General features: G+C 47.3%; 1 protein-coding gene across 1 annotated transcript in view; it reads left to right on the top strand.

Annotated features, from left to right (window-relative positions):
- The first annotated feature begins 788 nt into the window (after positions 1-788).
- Positions 789-26,550, top strand: part of mnd (L-type amino acid transporter minidiscs) — a 120,873-nt gene continuing 95,111 nt past the window's right edge. Inside the window, exon 1 of the mRNA XM_037428374.2 lies at positions 789-1,498. Coding sequence (XP_037284271.1) covers positions 997-1,498 — 502 coding nt within the window. The 5' untranslated portion in view covers positions 789-996. The remainder of the gene's footprint in view (positions 1,499-26,550) is intronic.

Below are 26,550 nucleotides of genomic sequence, written 5' to 3'. Positions count from 1 at the left end.
CACGAAAGGCATGTGGGTTATCAGCCTGACATAGCTTTCTTGACAGGAAAGTGGTCAGCGCCGAGTTTTCAAGGGAGGAAGCGCAAGCAAGCTGGAAGATGATTATAGTTTTGTGGAACAAAAAGACACCCTTTTTACTCGATCTTTTTCTAGAGCGTAATATTAGGGTGGTGCTGTTAGGTACAGTGAGCGTCTCACGAAAACTATGCTGACTTCAAATTGTTGCACGTGCCAACAGAATGCATGCTTCTGATTTGCCTATTTGTTTCAAAACGTTGCAAAGTGTTCTTTCTTGCAGGCTGGAACACAGTTGCTTGACAGTGACAAGTAACTTTCTGTCTCCCTTTTGTAGTTCTACTTATACACCATGCATGTTTCGTTGCGGCTTTCTAAGGCACGTGAGAAGACAGCCGTGAAACGATGTAGCAGCCTGTCTGCACGATTATCAGCAGTAAGATCATCAAAGAGACAAACTGTTAGGGTACATGTATTAGGGTAAAACACGCTACCTTGTCATAAACAAAACGTGTAAGCACAAGAGTTCGTGACAAGAAAAACAAAAGCCACCTTCAATTACAGACTGGCAGCGTATAAAACCGAAACCGAAACAGAAAAGTGAAACGTGTTTCAGCTCGCCGCTAGGGAGACCTTCATCGCGAGCGATAAAAAGAAAGGGCAAGAAGCAAGAGCAAGTGAGTTGAGAGGGAGAGACAAGCCGTATTCGGCGCGGTGGCCTTCTCTCTCTATGAAACTCTCTTCCATCTACTAAAAAAAGGCTGAGACTAGGGTTCACCCTCTCAAAAGTGCCTGACGCAACTTCTATCACCCGGAACAGAAGCGGCGCGTCGCAAGGCCTTCCATGTGCTACAGCGTGTCTCCCTCAGCGTCGACGGCAGCCGATCTCAGCACGGAACCGCGTGCCAGCTTGCAGCAGGAGCCAAACACGCGCAATTGCAGCTAACGCACGCGGCGCGAAGACGCCTCGCAGCGACGACCATGCCGCCGGAACCGAGCGCCGAGTCGCAGTTAATGAACCCCGACGTCCAGGTGCGTCGGGGTTCCAGTGCGGAGTCACCTAAAGGAAATTCGGTAACACTGAAGAAGGAGCTGGGTCTCATGAACGGCGTAGGGATGATTGTCGGGGTGATCATAGGCGCCGGTATCTTCGTTTCACCCACGGGAGTGCTTCGGTACGCCGGCTCCACCGGCATGGCCCTCGTGGTATGGGCTGCGTGCGGTCTCATATCGATGGTCGGAGCCATGTGTTATGCCGAACTAGGGACGATGATCCCAAAGTCGGGAGGGGACTACGCCTACATTTTCGCCGCTTTCGGTCCGCTGCCGGCATTTCTCTTTTTGTGGGTCGCGCTCCTCATCATTCAGCCCACGAGCAACGCGATCGCCGGCATCACTTTCGCCAACTACATCTTGGAACCAATCTACGCCGGCTGCTCACCACCGGACAACGCGGTGAGGCTCGTCGCTGCAGTGGTCATATGTGAGTATACTTCTCAGCCGATAAAGTACCTTTTTTTTTTGTTTTCTATTAGCTGCGCGCGCCTATCACGCCTTGCGCAGGCGTTTCGCTTGCTGCCAAGCACGTGTTATGTAAGTGCTGACTACGCGGCATCAACGCTAGGCGTCAACATGTCTGTTCGATGCCTGACTGGCGCATTTTGCTGGCAGCTAAGCCATGCGATCGGACAGATATAACTTGCCTGCGTGGAGTAGACCCCTTTTTTTGTTGTTGTTCTCATTGATGTTTGTATCAGCATTTGTGCTGAGGCTTCATCCGACTGAATCAGCACCAGGCATAATCACTTCCCTTTGCTCAAGCGAATTATAGCGTAAATGAAACTTATTCAGCATTGATTATGCTTGAAACTTGTTGACATTCCTTCCTCGATGTTGTTGACTGTGCGTGGTGTGTTTCCATATGGTAATCGCGGTGGAGTCACGAAAGCAGTTCCACTCATCCGCTATATCAAAATATGATGCAGTGCCCTACACATCACCCTCACTCACCTTGTCAGCGTACACAAACCACATCCGAAACTCGAAAGCGTTTTCTTTCTTTTTATTTTTTTAACTAAATTACGGAATCTGGATTTATTAATATATGTCAAGTTGTGGAAACTAGAATTATTTTTTGGGTCATTAATTGCCATAGGGAAATAAAGGGCATGTCTGTCCGTTATCTTGCGGTGCTTTTCTTTGCTCTTTTTGTTTTTAAGCCTGCTTTAAAAGTAGCCGTGCTAATTGCATTGTACAAAAAAAAAAGTTTAGTTTCGTCACAGTAGCGCAGAGCTTTCATGAAAAGGAACTATTTTGTAGCCTCTCGTAAGTATACTCCACAGCTAATCTTATGCAGATTTTTTTAACCCTTCATTATTTTTGCGTTTTTTTTCCTTACTTAGAGTAAAAGCCAAATTATAGCATAATATCGCTAAGCATATTCCCACCTACCTCGGGAAAATCAGTGGGAAATCGGCGTGTTCAATACCCGCTGCGGCGGCCGAATTCCGATTGGTACGGAAAGCTAAAATCGCTCGTGTGTTGTGCATATTAAGGAAGGGTTGGAAAAGGAGGAGGTACTAGAAAAGCCCAAGCGATCAAAAGGAATCTGAAATCTTCCATTGTGGTGTGTCATCTTCATGGAATTGTGATTATGACTCTTCAAGTGTCAGAATTCATTTAAGTATAAGCATGGACTCCAACAGCCTCTTCCCAATTATATATGAAGACATATGTGAGGAGGAAGTGGTCGCTCTATGGGTGATAGTCGCAGTTCAGAATCAGAATCATTTACTTCAAGTCAAACAAAGGAGCAGATACATCACAAGAATATACGGAAGGAGGTCCCGTAGTTACAAACTGAAATGAGACCTCCTCTGAATTATAGCATGGTGAACAATATACTCTAAATGGCGATATGGATACTTGATAATGACAAAATCTAATATCATACAAGCAAGCCTACGAACCTACAAAATGCGCCAACAAAAAGCGTTGAACAAGTAAAGGAAGACAGTTGATTTGCTCAAGGAAATGACACTGCTGTCTAGAATTTGGCTGTCATGCAGGTGATAATCGCCATCAGTTCACCTTCACTGCCCAAAAGTCGGGTCACATGACCGATGTTGAGCGCCGAGTAGAATGTTACCGATTTATTAGTATACACACTGGCGCAGGTGGTGCTTGTAACTGAGGAAAGCACACGAATCCGACGTGACTTGAACGTTAATATTACTGTTATTCTAGTTATGCGGTGCAAGGCTTATCTGATAAAAAAGAAAGTCAACAAAACGATGGACTTGTTTTTCGTTCCTTCCGCGCCGCGCGCAGACATTGCTCGCGTGCGCACTTGTTTTTCGTCTGAGCTAGCGAAATGAAAATAGAGAAAATGAGAAACTCATTCACAAAGAAATAGAAACCCAGAAGAGCCGCGTGCCGCAGCAATACTTTGTTGCAAAAAACCAGCATATTTATAGGTTGAAGCACCTGCGAAAGAAAACTATGAATTCTTCCTCGCATGACCCTTATAAAAAGAAAAAAAAGAATGGTAATCGGAAAGGAGAGAAAAATATCGCTGGGAACCGTTAACCTTGTTTTAGAAATACAAGCTGCTTATCGTGAGAAGCTGCTGATTAACATATGCGTGTGCTAGTCCATGTTGCTTTGCATGTTTTTACTGCCTTGTTTTCCTTGCCCCTGAATTAAGTTGGGCTACACCTACTCGCCCATGCACCTTCGTGTGATTTCTCGATTGGTGGGGCTGGCACATGCGAGTGACAACCTGGCTGCGGCCTTCACAAGAGTGTTGGAGACAGCTCGGCTTTGTGATGCGCGCTTTGGTCTCAAGGCTATAGTCTGTTATTTATTCCGAAAGGCCGTGCGATGCGACGTTATTATTGAGATGCTCACTGTCAAACTGCGTCTTAGCCTGCGGAGCTTGGTTGCTGACTTTTTTCACCTTGATGGGCATCTGCTACTAAATGGTCGGCGCGATGTTCCAGTTGTTTGCGACATCATCTGTCGGAGCCGATCCCGGAGAAATGTGAGAGGCGTTTTCCCCCGGTTTTGTGGACTGTGTACGCAAACTTTTGTCGAGCTTGCCTGCCGCGACCTAACAAACGCACGTACGCGAAAAGACTCGATGTTAAAGTGAGGGGAATCGGCCTTCTTTCGGGAGCCTTGGTCTGCGCATGCGCATACAGCGGTGGTGACGTCACGCGCACCATAATTTTGGGGAGTCACTGGGTGGCGCCGTTTGCAAATTGTCACGAAAAATACCTGGCCCAGAGAATTTCTACTGATAACTTCGGAGGCCACTGACCCCCCAGTTTCGATTTCGGCGATCTCCATTGGAGGCGCTGTTCAGGACCTGAAAAAAGTTTATTGCTGATTTAAGTGCCGTCCACCGTACAGAAAACGAATTATTATTATTATTATTATTATTATTATTATTATTATTATTGGTGTTGTTGTTTATTTAAATGTAAAAAAAAACAAGACATGGGAAGGTAGGCTACCTTACAGCCGGCGATTCCATAAACACGATAATAGTATTGAAAACGCTGAACTAGGAAATCTAAAACAAACGAAATGATAATCAAAGAGAAAAATTATGTAATCACTATGTACTTACACTATACGTGGCGTATAAAGAATTAGCAGACTCTAAATGCAGAATAGGATAAATAGTGTTGTTCTTAATGTTGTTGTAGCATTTTCAGAACGCTACTTCTCATAGGAACACATTGGTGTCCCTCTTTCTTTTTCTTTTGAAATACTTTTTGGAGAAGTTGCATGCGTAGGAGCTCCCATATTAACTCCATATGTCGCCAGTGTAGTGTACGCCCGTTAACCGTTCGAAGACAGCGTGGAAGCCACGGGTATAGTGGGCAAAGGTTGTGTTACCAGTGGACCTTTCCATTTTGGCATGCGGCGGTTGAAGAGAGTATTTACATGGAGACATCGAAAACCTTTTGCAGCATCGTCCATGGTTTTTTATATGATTAACACTATACACGGCCGATTCGTGTTCCCTTTGACACTTAACGAGCTTTCGTTCACCAACTTTGCACGAAGAACGCGATGGCGCTTTCTTATCATGGCAAGTGAGCATCCAGCTAAACATCCAAGTTGGAAGCACGATCTTTGAAGTTTGCAAAGTCCCTGAAGATTTCCGAATCTGCATTCTCAGTTTATGAAAGTGTTGAAACTTGACATGTGGTATTTGCGGGAAAACTACTGCGCATCAGCATTAACGGCACAGGTAGCGGCCTCTACCGGCGTTTTGGTCGGAAAACACTAGCCCGGCCGGTCGCCGGTTATACATTCGTGTCCCGTGGTTCAGCGGCCTTGCTTTCGTAGTTGGGGCGAGTATGCCACCACAATGCGCGAATTATTTTACCGAGATAGAAGCCTGAAGAGCTGGGCCTGATAGTTCATGTTTAGGTGCGATAAAAGCCTACGAAAACTACCGGTGACTGTGTGTGATTGGTTTCGCCGTCATCGTCCTTGAGTTTGAGTGAAACCACCATTGATTATGAGAAACTCCGTAATGGAGGGCTTCTGAAATTTCGACCACCTGGCGTTTTGTATCGAGCATGCACCCAAATCTGGGCACACGGGCCTACAGCGTTTTCGCCTCCATCAAAAATGCAGCCGCAGCAGCAGCGATTCGATCCCGCGACCTACGAGTCTGCAGTAGAGTATCCACCGCGGCGGGGCAGAACCAACAGTTTTGATTTAGACGATCTCCACTGGAGGGGCTCCTCGGACCCGGTAAAAGCTGATTACTGTAAATTTATTTGAAGTTCAGTGATGCTTTCTCAGTGTTGGATAGCGTGGATGATTGAGTCTGATATGGTGTATATGTCGCATTGACAGAAAATGGCTTCATCATGTGCCGCTGAGTCATAAGCCATCACATGTAACTACAAGCAAATGTAACATTTATAAGGTCATGTACATTTGTACAAATAATACTCGTTCAACGAGCATCTTGAATATAATCCTTGTTTGAGTTAGATGTGAGACATGAATTCGAGATATACAATGTTCTTATTCTGGCCTCCTGTAGCCAAAACATTAAAATTAATGATTGTGTAACAGTAGAGGTAACGGTAACGCTCTATCTTTTTTTTTTGTAGGTAACTTAGAGTGGTAACGCGTTTTCTTTTGTTGGAGTGACGAGTAACGTATTTAGTTGCTTCTTCTTCGGTGACGGATACAACACTGCTTGGAAGCAGCCGGCTTTCTCTGCGCTCTTAGACGATGCAAGTCGCGCCTTCAATGATGGAAGGTGACGAAGAAAAGGGGGCCACCGATAATCTCGGGCGCTTTGAGCAAGTATCGGTGCGATATCTGCTTCTCACTTTGCGGGGAAAATATCGGTCAGAGCTGTTATCGTCGCGCACTCAATGCTGAGTGTTCTCCATGCCGTTTTTTTTTTTTCTCTCGTGTATTCTTTGGTCTCGAACTTCACACACTGCCACGATATGAAACTCATGAGTGGTTTCAAATGGCGAGGCATCGTGTGCCCGCGTGCCGAACGTCACGAACAAACTGTCTTGACGCGCACCCTTGCACGTGCCCACGGATCAGTGTCATGTCAATGAGTGTCCGCTCAACATTGCTGGTCAGGAGGCATGACCGCAGTGGATATTTGACACCGAAGGAGTGGAGCTGCTGAGCTCAGTCAGTGGTTGTTTGCTTGGTTGTCCCTTGACGATGTTTGATGAATCGGCCATTAGTAGACATGTGGGTTCAAGAGAGTGAAAACATTGTGTAAATTAACCTAAATTAAAAAAAATGGAAACTGAAAAATGTGAAATGCTTTATTAGTGCATACCCAAATTTGATCTATTAACATAGTCGATCCTGACCATGGCAATGACATTTCAGTTGGGGTGTAAGTACAATAACTCGCATGCGCCTTAATTAGCTGCATGTTAAGGTACCTGAGGTAATCAGAAGTAGTTTGGAATATCCCGCGTTCTCTCTCGTCCATTTCGTGCTTTTGGCACGGGAAACAGCGAAAACTAACTAACTAACCAACCAACTAACTAACTAACTAACTAACTAACTAACTAACTAACTAACTAACTAACTAACTAACTAACTAACTAACTAACTAACTAACTATTTCGATGCTGACCATCGTCCTTGATAAACAATAGGTCGACGATTCGCGTGCACGTTATTTAGTTAGCTTCCTTGTCCTGTGCGGCCGTAATGTATGCCGATGCCTGTAACGGTCGCTCCTTTCGCCACACTCTGCGCGCGCTGTTGCTTTGGTCGAAGCATAGTTGAGTTCTAAAATACGGTATCGCTTGAGCAGAATCGCGTGATTTTATTTCGTATCTTGCAGGCTTTCTTTAAACGCCTGAAACAATCAGTAGCAGTAAATGCGTTACCACAAATTTAGAATAACCTCTACGACTTAGATAAACGAACTTGTCTCTAATGTGAAGATGAAAATTTTTGTATCGCGATTAGTTAATTAACTAAATAAGTGCAATAAAAGATACCCTATCTAACGCCACCTGATGGCAAACCATAAGTTGTTAGTTTCGTTCAGTTGCGTTCAGTTGCGGTTAACCACTTTTTTCAAAAGCTCTGGTTCTGGTTAAATCAAGCCCCCGATGCACATTAACTGCAGTTTCTCTTTCTCTCATATTCATATATTATTCTCATCGTAATTGACAGATGTCAATTACGATGTCATCGTAATTGACAGATGTTTTTAATTGTTATAGTTGGCGTACTTCCCCTTCACTTCTTCTAATTAAAGCGGATCTCGAAAAATTACAGGAGAGAAGAAGAATGGAGAGGCTGAAGCTTTTTTTTACCTCATTTTCCACAACGAAATTGGTATCAACAAAATAGTGCACATTAGACGAACAAGTGAATGTGCTGTGTGCTCACAATATTCAAAGAAAGTTTTAGAGTACGTAAACCGCACAGACACATTCATGTATTCATTTTTTCCAAAAACTACCTGTGAGTGGAATTGCCTATCACCCGATACTGTACAGTGTCCAACAGTTGATTTATTTCTACATGCTCTCAATAACCACTAACAGTTTTTTTTGTACAGTCATGCAGCCCAGAGTTACGCAATGCTTTCATTTTTTAGTACGTTTCAGTCAGCAAAGCTAGGCCACTGTTTAATGTTTTTTCTTTAGTTTTTCGTAAATCAATACAAAAGTGTTGAATTGTAACCACAGTGTGCTGTGTGATGTTAATTATGTTTTTTGTACTAAACATTTCTGTATGCCCATTCCTGCTTAAGACTTGATAAACAAGTCAGCAGTATGTAATAAATAAATAAATAAATAAATAAATAAATAAATAAATAAATAAATAAATGTCAGTATTCAGCAATTTTTTTATGGCTTATATTTAGACACCCCATTCCGCGACATCAGCGTACTTAAATAATAAAAAGAAAAACAAAAAGACGAAACAAGGGTCTAGCCGAAGCATCCTGACGCATCTCGCGAAATGATTTTCGTGCCATTTTAGAGCGAATAGAGATTTTTTTTGTGTGACAGCAAGATTGATCCGACGCGCAAGATTGATCCGGCCCAGCCGCATGCACGCGACTTTCGAGTGACAGCGACGAACGACTGGATTTGCTGTCGCGAAGGCCCACCCGTATCCGTCGCTTGTCACGTCGCGCGTTTCCGGAAAACTAGCAAATATCGCTTGTCGCCAGCTCGGCCATTTCTGGCAACATGGCTGCACCCCTGATCCTCGCTTCGGTTCCGATTTGCTCTCGATGCTCGTTAAATCCGCGCGTACTTCAAGGAATGCGAGGTATCGACCACCTTCGTTACATCTCTCGCGGAGAGTGAGACAGCGGCCGTACTTTGTCGTAACTCTTGTTATTGATGTTATCGATAGTGTGTTTAGGTGGTAGCTTGCGGCAATTATGGTAGCTTGCCGCAATGTGAAATCGTCATGCGAATTGCGTCGTACCCGTTGTAGCGTACGCTTCCGGGCATTCTGTCGCGGTTAAATGAAAGATTACACACATAAAAAAAAAAGAACGTGAAACGCTTTTGTGTTTGCCTTATGCCCCACAAGACAGTAATAAATTTGGCATGCTGTTATCGAACTACTTTTAAACTTATTTTCTCAATTCATGGGCACGCGCGCGATAGTTTTCAATCTAGCAACAATGACACTTTGTCGCTCACAAGTGGGCTCTTTATTCTATGGCTCACGCGTGCATGGTTGCAGCCTTCGCGACGCGACGGAGCAAGTTTGTCGTTGTCGCTCCGAAATCGCGTGCATATACGACGGCTGTGCGGTATTTAGTTACCGTATACGGTAAACCGGCACCGTTAGAACACCCTATTAACAGTAGCTTTTGTAAGTTACCAGATAGGGAAGGCAATAACCGTTACAAATAAGGCTCCGCGATGAGCAAGAATACATTCTAAGCACTAGAGACTATTCCACAGTTTTTGATGATTATAGTTCGCGCCGTAAAGTATACTCGTGTGTATTTTGAGAGATATTGTGGGGTCGTAAATTTATGAAGCGTTTACTGTACCATCGTATGCGTATAATGAGCTATAACGTGCGTTAATCTGAAGTAATAAAATAGGCTATGATTTATTAGTGGCATAGTACACTGCACGGGCAAGATGAGATAGTAGCGATCTTAGTCATACTTGGAAGCTTTTCACGTTTATAAACAGTGGAGCAGAAAAAAAAAGGGAAAGGGGGATCCTTAAGCTTCGCCTTTAACAGTAGAAAGTGACTGCGATATCCTGTTTCTAGTGCGTACTTTACGCACTTAGTGCGTACTTCTACTATTTAATGTTACTCGAAAAGTTTACACCGTGAATTACTACAGAGTAATCGATAAAGTTGTAAATGGCTTGTGTCAGTGAAGCTTTCGCATACGGCTGCATTCTGTGTAATTGGTGGCATGATTGAAGCCGCCAGCGCGTAAAATGTTTTCGAACTTTCTATGCAGCCACTATGTGGTCTTACGGGAATATTCCGGCAGTAACGTGCGGGCCTTTTGTAATGGGGTGCGTACTCGTCATGATAGTCACATGTTCCGACGCCCGATGACATACACTTGTACCACGCAATATTACTGCGATATACAGGCATTTCGCAGTAAGCTTGTGTACAGGATGCGTGTGTGTAGAACATGAACGCTATTTTCACTTTATTTTCAAGCAGACGAAGTTTTTTTTTTTTTACTATATATCCAAACAGGCGCATGGCTATGTGGTGGAACACCTGCTTCGCAGCGGCAAACGACCTGTGCTCGATACTCACTCGGAGCGAGGAGAAGGAGAAGGAGGAATAAACTTTATTATAAGAAACCAGCAGGTTTAGGTGGCTGGGCCTAGGCCTCCCATGAGGGGACGTCAAGGGCTTCCCAGCGAGAATTTATAATTTTTTTTATTTGTCTCTTTCTCGAATTTCCGGTCACGCACAAGATTATTTTTTTACTCACAGCCAACGACTCCGACGCTGGAATTTCTGCGAAACGAGCTCTCTAACGCTCGTTAAAAGAAAAAAACGAGTCAGCATATGTCAGTGGCACGTAGCAACTCTTGTCGTTGCTAATCATTTGCTGCAAATTGAAGCTTTTCATAACTGTGTGTGTGTGTAATAATTGCATGCAGTCGACGCGCTCGTGGAGCCGTTGGCCCACGTGCACACGTGGCGAGTCGGCCACCACGGCCTGCAGGTGCAGATGAGGCATCGGTACGTCCGACATTTGCTGGGCCTTCGGTAATTTACGCTTGCGCCAGTGCGTGACTGGGTCCCAGCGCATCAGCTTTATGTGCGTTGCATGCCCCCCAGTGGACCGCTCCTGCACGCTGAAAGCGAGGAAGTTCGGTTCCGCGTGACGCACCTACATCGGTAGCCGCCGTGACTTCCAGCCTCGTAAACTTATTAGTAAACTATGGCGTCGAAATGAAATGAAAGGACTAGGACTTCTGGCCAACACTTGTGTGTGCTCTACTCAGCAAACCTATTTAGCATCTGCTGTGCCAGAAGGGTACGTATACGCTCTCAGCTGAACGTTGCATATTTATCAACATGAAGCAGTGCCGTGCCTGTCTTGGTTCCGGGGTTTTACGTCCGTAAAGCACGATGTGATTGAGAGACGCTGTAGTGGAAGGCCCTGGAAATCTGGCCATCTGGGGTTCTTCAGCGTGCACTTACATCGCACAGTACCGGGCCTCTATTATTTCGCCTCTACCGAAATGCGACCGCAGCGGCTGGGAGTGAAGCCGTGACCTTTGGGGCACCTAGCAGCCGAGCACTGCAGCCACTGCTCCGCCGAGGCCGACTTTGTAGTCACTTGAGAAACGTACACGCCATGCATACATGCTTCCGTGCTGAACGGTTGTGTCCTCCGCGATCTCCGACGCCAGCGTAGCTCTCGCCGATCATGCCCGCTGTCCGTGATCTTCTGACTCCGTGTAGCTCTCGCCGATCGGTGCCCCGTCCTGGAACTCCTCGACCGCGTCCCTCGTCTTTCCTATCTCTTTTCTCTTCTTTCTGTCGCTCCTGTGGGCTGAGTGCTCTCTGTTATTTATCTCTCTGCTATTATTTTTAACCCGGCTTCTCCCATCCCCTACAAAGAGCTTAGCCGTGTCGCCAGATTAGGCACACAGAAATGTCTTTTTTTCCTTTCTTCAAAAACCACGCAATGTATAGAAGGGGGTCGCCCCGCCGCGGTGGTCCAGTGGCTAAGGTACTCGGCTGCTGACCCGCAGGTCGCGGGTTCAAATCCTGGCTGCGGCGGCTGCATTTCCGATGGAGGTGGAAATGTTGTAGGCCCGTGTACTCAGATTTGGGTGCACGTTAAAGAACCCCAAATGGTCGAAATTTCCGGAGCCCTCTACTATATACGGTGTCTCTCATAATCATGTGGTGGTTTTGGGACGTTAAACCCCACATATCAATCAAATATAGAAGGGGGTTCTGAAAAACGTGGTACCTGAACAGCGATCCGCTAGCTGCTCCAAAAGTTATCTTTTGGAGCAAGGAGCATCTCCAGCTATCTTGGAGATGCTCCACCTGGTGTTCCAAAATTGCCTCAAGCGTTAATGTTGCCATTCGAGTGTACAGATCGACTGCATCTTGGAAAAATAGAATTTATGCTGCTTGGTGCTCAATTAAACAAGTTGCTTGAATTATATTTTTTGTGTTGATGTCAGTTAGCTATGAAATGGGTAGTATGAAACGCGTCTATTATAACGAAAGCCGATGTTCATGACCATATTTTTGGTAATCACGCACTATGAACCGTGCAGAGAGAGAGAGAGAGAGAGAGAGAGAGAGAGAGAGAGAGAGAGAGCGGGAAAAGAAATAAAAGGAAGAGACAGGGAGGTTAACCTGGAAGAACTGGTTTGCTACCCTGTGGAAAACGTGCAAATTTTCCTCTTATCTAGAGGCAGGACACCCGATCGAATGTCAGCGACGATGTCATCATGACTGCTGTATATGTGTGTATTACAGCGAAAGCTGTTATGAGATCACAAAAACGGTCGCGTGTAACGTTGTCTGCCGCCGCCGGTGTCCGTAACCATTATCGCGTGAAATACGTAATTTAAAAAAAAAACACCAAGGACATAATGGGATTCGAACACGGGTTCCCTGCGTGCCAGCCACGCCGGTGCTTGAAACTCAGCTGTAAACTAACCTTAGGCAGTTTTTTTAAAACATGGCATTTAATACAATGCGTATTAAAATAGTACACAGTTCGCACAGAGCTGCACTTTTGCAGTTCTATAGCGACAATAAACTTGCAAGCACTGCTTAAAAAAAAAAAAAAACTCCTGATTTCGGGAAACGAATCGCGGTAATATGAGCAACAAGACCTTTCAGAACAGCAAAGAAACAACCCGGCATCACACAATGCGAATTGCGTAAGGAGTCAGTTGTCTAATGCTCCAACCCACTACAAAAGCTTCAGGCATAATTCTTCGTCGTCATCGGTCACAGCATCAAAAATTGCAAATTGTTCAATGCAAGTTTGTAGCGGGTACCACGCTTATCAGAAGAATGACGCAGGATGGCGAATGCCTTCCTACTGCACAAAAATTATGATTATGGAGTAGCGGGTACCCTACAGATGTGCTTGTGGCAGCTATCGAAAGAGTTAATAAAAAGGCTCTGAAAAGCCGCTTTTGCAGCTTTTGCTGTGAGTGTGCTGCGCGTTCTGCGCAGGCCTGGCAGTTTTTAAAAATTTAGTTAAACAAAATTTAAAAGAAGAAAACAGTCACTTCATAAAATATGCAGTGGACTGAGCAGCAGACGAAGAGGGTAAAGCTTAACAGAATTACCTGTAAGCTTAAAAGCTGAATAAAACAACATACACTCCTTAAATGACTTGGCAGTTAAAATGTCATGTCGCTGAACACGAGGGCGCGGGTTCGATTCCTCGTCGTGGCCATTGATTGGCGCGAAACCCAGCAGAATGGTCTGCGAATGATGTCGTGGTCTTGGCACATAAATCCCGGCATTGAAAATTGGGAACTTTCCAGAATTTAAGATCGAGTAATTGATTTGCCAGTATTCATAATTCATGTTTCGTCACTTCCTTACCACGTGCAGTTCCAGTCTTACGTAAGAGAGAGGTCATGTATCGTGCGCACCGGGCGCGTTTCAGTTTTGGTACCGCCCTTGAAATTTGATTATGAAAATCTCAAATTATGTACATTTTTTTTTGTTTCTTCTAAAGGTATGGGTGTGCGGTAAATCGTCAAGTACTGCAATTTTCTGATATTATCGACTACCATTAGGTAAATAAATAATATCTAATTAACGTGGTTTGTTATAACTATAGACGCAAACAGTGTCATTCCAGCGGCGGCTAAGCGTTTTCGCCACGAAGCAGACTTTGTGTGCGGAAATAACAAGAACCTTACTGTCCTGGGATTTTTATAAAATATATGTGTTATCTAAAAGAACCAACAACAACGTGCATGTGATTGTGTGTAGAAGAGATACCTCACTAAGGTGCAAACTTGAGGCTGTGCACAGAGGGATTAATGCCTGTCGCGCAGGTGTTGTGTAACGTTTTAAGTACAATACTGAAGTTTCAAGTTATGTGTTGAATTTCTCTCAAACATTGCTTGTGCAGAATACTTTGAAGTTTAATACTGTTTTGGGGGACTATATTCCCACTCATCATTCATCTGTTTACCATGGTTTTAAAATCTGGCGTCGTTTATTCGATCAAGTAAGCTATGACGATTTTATAAATATATTCGCTTCTTCAGTCAAGTTCAACTGCTCGAAGCTGTCTGACTATCAGCTCAGAAATCGTGCTCGATGAAGCTGGCACTCTTCCCACTTCACGCCTTGAAAAGCAAAAACGAACACGTCGAGAAAAGCGAAGCGGCCTGCTTGAAGAGCCCTCTTTGCGAACGCTCTGCCCCAGTCAGTCGGAAGCGGACCGGCCCTTGCCCGAGTTCCTTGAAAGCCTTGAATCCTTTTTCCTTCACACACAGCTGATTGCGATATGCATCGCTGCTTGTCAGACGTTTTTGATATGGACCAGTTATCTTGTTTTTCACGTCCTTCGTTCTCGCGGTGCGCATGCGGCGGTCTCGGAGTGTAGCGATCGCGTGCTGCGTTTGCACGCGCTTCGTGGGGAACTTATCGCGCCACTTGGCGCGCGCGGACGGACGTGGTTTCTTTCTTTCGATGAAACGGCGCCGCGATAAAACGTCTCAATGGACGTGCCAAACAGCACTCGAGAGCGCAGCTCCCGTTTCTCGAGATACTCCCGGCGCAGCCAGTCCGACGTGTTGGTGGCCACGAAACTCTGCCATTGTTTTTTTTTTGTTTCGTGGAACTAGTTAATGTTGCCCGAGAAGATTGCAGGCTCATCCAGGAACGCCACCGTGGAAACTCGGGCCAATGTCTCCAGACGGTTGCGTTCACCCAGCGACGGACCGCCGCAGATCGTTAGATGCGCCTAAGGGGTGTGTTTATATATATGATGTGCTTGTCTATAGCGTAAATGCGCCTATGTGCGCAGACATGCCTGACAAATCGCAGTGTCAGCCCCGTAATTACTGTTGCAAACCAACCCCTTTGGTACGTTTGTTATTATTTTTTCAATCTCACTGGACGTGCTGCTCGAGTTCGGGGGGGGGGGGGGGATGTTCCTATGTAAGCTGCGCCATGTACGGGTCAGTGACGCGCTTCGCGACCGACTTGAAAGGGCTGCAGCGATGCATTTACCGGAGGCATTCGGAGCCAGTACGAGGGGTGACAGAGGATACGGGGTGAACCTTGCACTGCTACTTGCTCGAACTCCCGGCATCATTCCTATGTAATTAACTTGCTCGCGGGAGCGACCTGAGAATGTGCATCATCATCACCAGCTTGACTACTTCCACTGCAGGACAAAGGCCTCTCCCATGTTCCGCCAGTTAACCCGGTCCTGTGCTTGCTGCTGCCAATTTATACCCGCAAACTTCTTAATTTCATCTGCCCGCCTAACCTTCTGTCTCCTCCTAACCCGCTTGCCTTCTCTGGGAATCCAGTTAGTTACCCTTAATGATCAGCGGTTATCCTGTCTACGCGCTACATGCCCGGCCCATGTCCATTTCCTCTTCTTGATTGTGCATGCTATACCACTTTTCTCTCTTTCACGTGACGGCGCGAATTTTCTGGTGCTGGGCGTGGGGCTAGCCTTGAAGTATCATGCTTCGTGCAATGTATGGACCATTGTGGATTTTCTCACCCACGGTAGAATCGCTTTCCTCGTGAATGGTAATTCGCGAGCCAAATAAAGCCAAAATGACTGCGTTATGAACACAAGGTTCGCGGCCACTAGCTGAATTTAGCATCGTGAGCTACATGGTTACCGCGGCCGCCGCGGGATGTCCTTACAGGCCCGCGGGCTCTAAAAAGCGGGCTCGCGAAACTGCATGGGCGCACGAAGGAAAAAAAAAACAAAACAAATCTCGAATCGCTTCAGGTCATGACGCGCGCTGACGATTGGATGCAGCTTCAGAAAAAAAAAAAACGCGTAATGCGGTCGACAAATTACACCGATCTTAGTTGATGGATTCTGAAAATTTTTGTCGGCTGTCGCTTCGTGAGGCAATCAACTACTTTCACCACGCCGTTCGATGATTACTTCGAAAAGTGTTGCTGGGGCCCTTTAGTGTTCACTTAAGTGTCCTGAAGAGCGGTAGTCCCTAGAGTTTTGTTCGTGAACGAGTGCAAAAAGGGTGCATAGTGAGCTGCCGCGGGTAGCAAAAAAAAAAATAAATAAAATCGCCAGGCCTGCGCGCAACGCGCAGCACAGTCACAGGGAAAACATGAAGAGCGTCCTTTCAGAGCCTTTTCTGAACACTATTTCGGTAAATGCTAGAAACACTCTTGTTTGGTACCCACTACGCTGCAAATAATCATAATTTCAGTGTAGTAGGCCGGTATTCACTATGCTATCCTTCGTCTATCTTCGGAGAAGCCTGGTATCCGCTAAACACTTGCAACAAATTTTGTGTTGCATACAGTGGATGCCGACGGTGAAGAATTGCGCCCGAAGTGGGTATGTGCCATAGCAATAAGGGATGAAGGACAAGCTTTTGTAATGTGTTGGATTATTGGACGACCCACTCGTTACGCGATTTACATTGTGTTCCTTTGTTGTTCTAAGATGCTTTACTACTCATATTAACGCGATTCTTTTCACCACATCATGCTTGCACAGGGCAAGTTTACGAAAGCTTCCGGTTCACTGGCGCGGCTCAGCGGTAAAATACTGGCCTGGCACGCAATGGACTCGTGTTCGAATCCCACTATGTCACTACATGTCTTTGGCGTTTCTTATTTGAAGTTTTGTTTTCTAATTTCGGGCGATAGTGATGATGGACACCGTCGGCAGCGGAGGTGGTGGTGGCGGCGGACAACTACGGGGCCGCGCGTAACCCGTGTTGTGATCTCATAACAGCTTTCGCTGTAAAATGTCAAGGGACACGGGCGCGCCGCCAAGCGAGCACATGGAAACTGCAGCCCTTTAAAAAAAATTGAGTGTTTGGGGAGTGTTTCTGCTACGTGCACAACAATAATCGTCATCTACTTTGAGCACTTTCCTCACGCTATTACCACGGTTCCGGTAGTTCGCGGTCGCGAACGGCGCGTGCGTTATCAGTGCGACATGGCCTTCCCGACAGGAAAGTGGCTGCAGTGCCGAGTTTTCAAGAAAGGAAATTCGAGCAAGTCAGATGACGATCTTTGTAGTGTAGCAGAACTACTCTCCGAATACTCCATTATTTCTTAGAGTGTGCACTTGCTGTGGTTCAGTTGAGTAAACTTTGGTTATTACTACTGGCGCCCGGGGCAGGGTTACCTTGTCAAAAGGACAAAAAAAAAAAATTAGCCAAGACATCAAATAAAAAAGTCTATATAGACAAACACTAGTCAGCTTGAGCCTAGGACAGTAAATGTAGCCATGGATAAGTAGCCACACAACCAAAACAGCTGCGACGTTGTAATGTTATAATTCCAATAGCCTTTTGGTCTAAATGCAAAGTACAACAAAAACCCTTCATACGAATAATTTCTGAGAAAAAAAAGCACGAATTGTCAAGTTTAGTAATCATTTGGAACAAGATAATGCAGTTTCTTGAGTTGTAGCGAAAATGACTTTCATTTCAAGTACTTTGCTAGACTATTCTTTCCAGGGCTATAAGTACCAGCGGCAAAATAAATAGCACTTACTCCATCAGTGTGCTAAACCGATCGCTGTGATTTCAGCATAAATTGTAGTCGCTTCCGCCGTCGTTTCTCTTGTGATGACGAAGTCCTAGCAATCATTATTTTTGAATCGCAGTCTGTACCTTATACTGAAAAATGACATCAGCAGTTCCTCAGATATCCGATTCCTAACGTCGGTGAGTGAAGCGCGCCTTAGATGCATACAGCGCTTTCGTTAGTCCTCGTCGCTTCCAATTAGCTTTAAAGTTGCGGTCAGCAATACTCTGACTGCGAAATGAGGCACCCTCCTTATCCAGGAGACTTTTCTTTTGCATAATGCAAGCGTCAGTTTGGAGGCTGGAAACACGCATTGGGTCACCATGTTTTGACACCACATACTCGAACGCCAGCGACTGCGGTGTATCAGTATATTGATAATTTGGTTCTAATGGAGGCAAGAAAAAAAAGTTGCCTAACTGGTGCAAAGTAGCCAAACATGACAACCCTGGCCCCGGTTTCGGTTGTCATGTTTCCATCGCTCGATGAACATGTTCCGAAGTCCCCTGCGGTGGCCCTGGCCTACTATAGAAGTGCACTCCTAGTCTTCGGGGGCCTCGCATTCTGAAACGGCCAGTGTTACGCGCACAGGCGCTCCTATTTACTTCCGGCACCAAGTTCACCAAGAAGCAAAGCTATAGGCTAATGATTGAGAAGGTGTTGCATCGCACGGGCTCCGATTACGATATCGCGTTCTACTCTGGAAGGAGAATTTCGCCGAGAACAGAAGCGGAGAGCATATTTTTACCCGGACAGCCGTCTGGCCGACCTGGCACACTGTGGTCACTATGCAGGCAACGGCCGCCGTTTATCGAACGCCGAGTGCCGCGAATTCACACCCGAGTTCATTGATCTATGTAGCGGCCGACGCTGTGGTGACCGAGAAGAGGGATCGCCCTTTTTCTGCCTTTGGCTCCGCCTCTCAGACAATCGCTCTCCGGGGTTTTCCCAGTAACAACGTCAGCACCGTGATTTCCTTTCAACTTGAAACCTCGTTCTCACCCGAGGGTTCCGGGATTGCACTTCCAGTCCTTCTTTAACCCATGCACGACTTTTATTGACGCTGAGCTTTTGTTGTTTCGGGGGGGGGGGGGGGGTGAAAGCTTATTTATGAGAATTACCGTTTTGTGCTAACGCATCTTGTGCTGTAACAGCTGAACTTTTTCGCAAGGCTCATGAACAGAGGCGGAAAAAACTAAACTTTTAGTTATAATTTTGTTAAAAAGTATTCTCGGTAACGATAAACGAGGCATCTATTAGTCTACCCTCGCGTACGTGTAGCTACAATACGTGCATGCCAGTGAAGGGAAGGTGAAACATTTGATGTAAAAGCAATTTATCTAACAGCTTTACCAGACGAGAAATTAATATGTATTATTAACTCGTTATTGGCCCACTGAAACGTACACGAGATACTCACGCCATGGTAGCTTTCATAGTAGGCACGTTTCAAACGTGCGGACGATCTTGGTGAAGCGAAACAGTCGTGACATTCGCGCCGAAATTCATCGGAATGCGATACCCTCTCGTTTCCTGGCACGGGCGCAGTGGAGTTACCCACTCGAAGTTTGCCTGACGGCTTGATAGTGCGCCTTGTCCGAGAACCCCGTTCCGCCTGTGTCCCTTGGGGCGTATATAGACGGCGAGGTTGCAGGAGTGTGTCAAATGACTACGAGACGGCGGGAAAGTGTCTGTAGGTTATTTGCCGTTGTTTTCGATGTTACCCAGTATCTTAAAGACTTCTTGGCTATGATAAATGCAACAGTGGGTTGTGCATTGATTCTGGCCTAAATTGTGCATAGCTCACGGTCGCATTTTCTTTCCGTGGGTTATCGGACGCGTGACCGTCGCGTCGCGGTCGGTCGTAGAATATGCTACTTTCTGGTTAGCAGCAGAATGGCCGCCGACCGATAGCGATGGATAATGACAGAGTTGACAGAGGTCAGCCGCCGTATTCTTGAGTCGTGCATGGCCGAAATCTGTTTCGTAATGAGACCGTACAGCGAGGGCCTCGGTGCTGAACACACAGCTCGGCTAGTTCCTGGCGGGGGTGTTAGTCCAATCCACTTGACGTCTGTGGGCGCGGCGACTGCTCGACGACCGCCGTGCCTATGACGGGCTCGATGGGCACTGATAGGCTTCTGTGTCGTTGGAAGCTTGCCGCCTTTTAAACCAAAGGCGCCGCTGGCCAGGTGATACGCTAAGTGGCACATGGAGTGGGTGGGTGTCGCCTTCCTGCCCCCTCGCTTGACGTTAAACGGCGTGATTTCTTCCCTGACGACCGCAGGTGTAGTGGCGGATGAATGGTATTTCTAACGGCTGGGCTGGCCACCTGTGTTCGCATTTCTTCGCTGGCAATGGGCAAGATCCCTCGTGGCGGTCGTTCACCCCCAGCTGAGTCGACACGTCAAAAGAGCCGCGCCTTCCGCCACGGTTGCTGAGATCGCAGTTCCGATACTCGGTTGTGGCGCAGCTTCTCGCACGTGCTCTATGGTCGCGGGCTGTGTGATGGAAGCGAATGACGGCGCACTAGAACGAATTCAGGGGGTTCTAAATTGAGCTTGAGCTTTCTCATCCGCATCGAATTGTTAACGCTTCCTGTACACGAATAGTTTTTTTATGCAGTGAAATACAAAAAAAAAACTGGCGAATTCACTTGTTATGAGTGATTTATATGCTTAGCTGACTTGCAACAGATGCATAGAAATATTCGTTCCGCAAGCATCGTGTATGTGGGGACGTCAACTCGAGATATTTGGAGTACATGAACCGATCATAAGAAGGCCGATCGCAGCGTCTAACCTCAGTAGGTGAATCGTTCTCCTTCTTTTGCGGAAGTAAGCATCGCAAGCAAGGTCGTTTCCAACGTTTCTAAAAATCGTGTTTTGGCACTAACAGTAATACCGTATGTTTATACGCTACGACATTTCTGTTCCGTTTCAAAGTTCACCGAATCCGAAACCCTATATACTGCGCGAGTTACTCCATGCTTGCGCTATGGTGTTGAGATGATTACAGTGCCCAAGGCAGATATTGCAGATTAAAAAAAACGCTAAGCCCCTCCCCCATGGTGTAGCGTTTCCGTACTTACTGTACTGATGAAACACCCCATTAAACTGTTGGGTTTAACGTCCCAAGGCTACGACCAAGGCTGTGAAGTGGCTGGGGAAGAAGACGTGATTGGTATGCTCCTACTCAATATCGTCCAGCTAATGTGTTCTTAATGTGGAACGGAGGCTCGGTTGGTTGGTTGGTTGAGAAACTTTATTGTGGTCCTTGCATGACGCGCGTCAGCGCGCAGCGGGCGACTGTCACGTATAGGGACCGTTAGGCCCAGCCTATCGGCCGCTCCGCGGGCTTGCTGGATGGCCCCAAGTTGGTCGGCCAGGAGGGAGCTGCGTAGGACCGCTTCCCACGGGACCGAAGTAGTGTCGGGGTTAATGTACATCGCCTTGCACTCCCAGAGCATGTGCGCCAGTGTGGACACATCCCCACATGCGGGGCGAGCGTCATCGGGGAACACGTTAGGATAAATAGCGTGAAGGGATCTCAGGTTATGGTACGTGTCGGTCTGCAGTAGTCTGAGCGTAAGGGCCTGTGGCCTATTAAGTTCTAGATGAGGGAGTGGATATAGTCTTCGTGCGAGGTAAAAATGTTTTGTTATTTAGTTGTACGTGGTAGGCGCGTCCCTGTTTTCCGCAACTCCGACGGCCCCGAATTGTTGCCCGGAACCGGCGTGGTTGGTTATCGCGCGCGCGGTCTCGTGAGCAGACTCGTTGAGGTATGTGGGAGTGCCTTGGACCTGTCCAACATGTGCAGGAAACCAGATCAGTACGTGGTGCTTGATAACGTCGCGGTCGCCGCTCTGGAGCACGCGCAGGGCCTTCTTGGAGGCGACACCGTGCTCGAAAGCGCGAATAGCTGACCTGGAGTCCTCCCTTTCACCGTCCAGGATGGCCAGGGCGATGGCCAGTTGCTCGGCGATTGTCGGGTCGTCAGTGTGAACCGATGCGCAGTTGGTGATTTGCTATTTGGAGTCGATGACGACTGCGGAGAAGGCGCGGCTTCCGCGATACGCTGCCGCGTGGACAAAGCTTACGCCGCGCTCCTCACTGTGGATCTGCTTGAGAAGAGTGGCAGCTCTAGCCCGTCGCCTACCACGATTGTGCTCGGGATGGACTCTCTCGGTATAGGTGCCACGGTGATGAGGTAGCGAATTTCACACGGCAGTCTCATCTTCTCGTCCACTTCAGCCGGAGAGTGACTGAGCTCTCGGAGTATATGTCTGCCGGTCTGGGAGCTCGAAAGGCGCGCGAGCTGGGCCCGCTCCTGTGCTTCGGCAATCTCCTCCAACGTATTGGGTACTCCGAGCTGGGGCAGGCGCTCGGTGCGCGTCCTTATCGGGATACCGAGGGCCTGCTTGGTAATCTTCCTGAGCAAGACGTTGATCTTGTCACGCTCGGCACGCTGCCAATTGTGCATGGCCGCGACATGTGAAAAGTGGCAGAGCACAAAGGTGAACGAGTTTTTTTTGCATTCGCAGTAATGCGGAGGGAATCGGAACGCAGAGCCTTGTGCTCAGTACCAGAACACAAGTAGTTATACATCTCGTCGATGGTGGCTCCGATGCAGAACGGATGTTCATTTATACATTCTCTTTCGAACTGCTCAAGCGCCGAAAGTGGCCTCACAATATTTTCGCTAAACATATTCTTTTCCTCAAAATAAAAAAAAAGAAGAAAGAAGTGGGACGTATCGTCTTCTCTTAAAACTAGATTTGGCTTGAAAGGCGAACACAAATAAGAGGGGAAGGCATGCCACAACATGAATCACCATAAGCATGACAGACGGGAATTCTTGTACCGCCTTGTCTTCATGGGAGTGCATAAACAGTGTGTGGGGCTCCTGTGCAGCTTAAAACTAGCGGTAAAAATTCGCAGTTGTTCCAGTTAAGGCCTTTAACAAACTGCCTTTTGTGCATTGAAGTGCAAAATCAACTGGAACGCACTCGTAAATTTCGTCGCACACTTTGGCAGCGAGTATGTCGAAACTTGTGTCATCCTGAAAATTGGTTGAAAGTGGATATGGTTTGTGAATTCAGAAGCTACAATTCGTTCATTGCAATATGTGACGTACAGTGACTACAGTAAAACCTCGTTGCCCCGCCGTGGTGGTCTAGTGGCTAAGGTACTCGGTTGCTGACCCGCAGGTCGCGGGTTCAAATCCCGGCTGCGGCGGCTGCATTTCCGATGGAGGCGGAAATGTTGTAGGCCCGTGTACTCAGATTTGGGTGCACGTTAAAGAACCCCAGGTGGTCGAAATTTCCGAAGCCCCCCACTACAGCGTCTCTCATAATCATATGGTGGTTTTGGGACGTTAAACCCCACAAATCTAATCTAAAACCTTTTAACCGTAGTTGGCCGGAGCTCGGAAAAAGTATGTACTAAACGGTAGTACTCCTTAACCGAAATAGCGTCAGGTCGCTCGCTTACCTGTCAAAAAAAGAAACCTTCAGGGAGTGCGATGAAAGAACAAAAAAAAAAAAACGTGCAGTAATTTATTAACTTCGCGTGACAAAGTCTGTAATCTTCATTTGACGACGCGGCGGTCTAGCAGCAACGACAGAGGCCTCAAACTCACTTATGCTGTGAGCCAGCTTTTCCGCCAGCCCCCTGTTCTCGGCAAATACCCGCATGACGCTGACGCAATGCGTAGCTTCGGCCACTGTCGGACCTGGATCACCCGTGTTGTCGCTTTCCATGTCGTCCCCATCACTATCATTTGGCGACACTTCGACAAACGAGGCAACAATGGCTTCGTCGGACATGTCCGGATATGTCTGCACATCGCTGTCTGCGTCTCTGAAGTCGGGGAAGGAAATGCCTTCCGTAACGCCCTGCCGCTCCAGCACTTCAGCTAGCAGAGTTTTGCAAGCTTCGTCTACGATGTCCGAAGTCTGGTCGATGGTGTCACTGGCGTCATCTGCGTCGCCCGCACACACACTGAAGCCAGCCCGCTTGAAGCAATTTTGAACTGTCGTTGCTTCAACCTGCCGCCACGAGTATTCGAGCAGGTGAATCGCGCAAATCAGGTCGATGGAGAATAATTTGCCACATTCAATGGCGAGAAGAAATCTGCGCAGCAGATTATTCTTGTAGAGCTGTTTTACAGCTCGAATGATGCCTTGGTCCAAGAGCTGGGCAATCGCTGTTGTGTTTGGTGGCAGAAACGCCAACTTCACAGCCGTCAGGTTGTCCAGGGCGACGTGCGCCGAAGCGTTGTCTAAAATAATAACAACTCTTCTGTTCCTAGCCGCAAAACGACGATCGATGAGGCGCACGTACTCCTCAAAGAGTTTTGCCGTCATCTATGCTTTGGTGTTGCTGCGATAGATGACCTCTGATGGCAACCGGGCGCCTTTGGAACATCGATAGGCTTCGCCGACTTTCCAATCACGAGGAGCGGAGTTTTGTCGGTTCCAGTCATGTTTACGCAAAACGCCACTGATATTCGGTCTTTTGCATGCTGGCCGCCGGTGCACGTCTCGCCTTTGAACGCGAGCGTTTTGCCTGGTAGCAGCTTAAGGAATAGCGCCGATTCATCCATATTAAAGATGTCATCAGGTGCGTAGTCTTCCAAGATGTTCTTCAGCTGACCATTTTGCCACTGCTCCGCGCCATCCACGTCCGCAGCAGCACCTTCTCCCGAAACAGTCCTCGTGGTAATGCCGTGCCTCGCCTTAAATCTGGCCAGCCAGCCATTGCTGCACACGAAGTTGTCATGGTTGAGCTGCGAGGCAAAAACCAGTGCCTTCTCCACGAGCAGGGGTCCGCTGATCGGCAGATTTTTTGACCGTGCAGCTTTTAGCCACTTCACCAACGCTTCCTCTACATCCGAAAACGCCGAACCGCGTAGCCGGCACCTTTTCGCAGTTGCAGCAGCACTGCCGAGCAACTTCTCTCTGGAATTCCAAATTCCACACACCGTGGTGAATGGCAGGTCCTTTTCGCGTGCCAGCGCCGATTTTTTCGTGCCACTTTCAATAGCACAAATTATGTCCAATTTCTCCTCTATTTTCAGCACTCGATGCTTTTGTCCCAGCTTCGGCATGACGCAAGTACGAAGCAGCACACATGCACAACACGTGAAAAACGACGCGAGAGCTGTACGGCACGGGTCAACCAGAGAACACCTATGCACGGCGCCAAAGGAACATAAGGTCCGTTCGATTCATCTGCACCGGTCGGAACAGGTTCACGGCTGTGCACGCGAAGTTCAGAAATTGTGCAGGGTGAGTTCAGCGGTGCAGGCACAGCACGACCCCCGAAACGAATGACGATGTGCCAACAGTGTGCAGGCCTTATTTCTTCGCTTAATTTACACCGTACAGCTAACACTGAACGATGGTGAACCACACATGTGGACAGTTTATGAGGCGCGAACATATTGGCAAAACACACCGCGTTTGTAGAGGCGGGTTTGACGCCTATTTAAGCCACCTACGCCAAAGTGCTGCCTCGTCTGCTCAGCTGCACATGCGGCTGCACCAAGCCGGCACCGTCAGCGTAGGAGGTGCAGGAAAATCTTGAACCAGTGCTGCACCTTTTCTGCACCTTTTGAAACGAATGACAGGGTTCAAAGGTCGTCAATGCTGCACCACTAAAACGAATGGCAAAGTGCAGCCCCACGTGAACTGGTTCACGTGGTGCAGGTGAATCGAACGAACCTATAGAAAGCAAAGCAAGCGCACTAGAGAGGCTGGAACTTCTAGCCTCTGTAAGCGCACACCGTGTTTGCGTGTTTGTGCAAAGCGCCATCGCGTGGACTACACCAGAAGCCTAGCCGGCCGAGGGCTTCTTGTTGCAGAAAAATCCAAGAGATGGCGCTCACCAACACAGCCACCATTGAGGTGGTGGAAGTAAACAGACAGGTGCATAGGTGGGGTGGTTTTCAACGAGACAGAATTAACTTCTATGGGCGGCTAGGTCATGAGGTGGGCTGGCGACTTGCAGGACGCGCAGTCGCTTTTTTGGGGGGCAAGCGAGTCCTTCGGGGTGCAGGATAGCTAGTAACGAGGAAAACAACGAGGGAGACTCTTCGACAGGTGGTATGGACAGATACGATTCCTAAGTGGCACCAATATCTAAGATAGGTAGAGTCCGGGGCATAAATAGACGTAGCCACGAGCGCCGAGCCAATTCAGACATAGGGTATATTAACATGCAGGGTGGTAGGAACAGGCTGAAGTGGGAAGAGATAGAAGAACAGCTAAGGGAAGAGAGGCCGATGGTATACGGTTTTGTAGAAACACATCTCAGGGACATGGAACAACCTCCGAACAATCCGGACTACGCGTGGGAATATTGTAATAGAACAGAAGGCAGCAGAAAGGGGGGTGGTATTGGGGCATTCATTCATAAAAGTACAGACTGGCAAAGGGTCAAGCAGGAGTGCAAGGAACATTTATCGCTAAAAGGGAAAGTGGCAGGTCAAATGACACTCCTTGGTTTCGTGTACTTGTGGACGGGAGCAAAGGCCAGAGAGGAAAACCAGACAATGGTAGAGTGTATATCAAAGGACATTGAGGAGTTAGGAAGAGAGTGCGAGATAATTATACTAGGAGACATGAATGCGCACATAGAAGATACAGATGGGTATACCGACCCGACAAGCAAAATGATCATGGATATGTTTGAAAGGCTTGATTTGATCATTTGCAACAGTACCGAGAAGTGTGAAGGGCAAATAACAGGGGAGGTAGAAAGGCTTCAG

Source organism: Rhipicephalus microplus, chromosome X, assembly GCF_043290135.1.
Source record: "Rhipicephalus microplus isolate Deutch F79 chromosome X, USDA_Rmic, whole genome shotgun sequence".
In the NCBI taxonomy this organism is placed as follows: Eukaryota; Metazoa; Arthropoda; class Arachnida; order Ixodida; family Ixodidae; genus Rhipicephalus; species Rhipicephalus microplus.
Note: the sequence above shows the minus strand (reverse complement) of the source record. Positions and strands in the feature narration are given on the sequence as shown.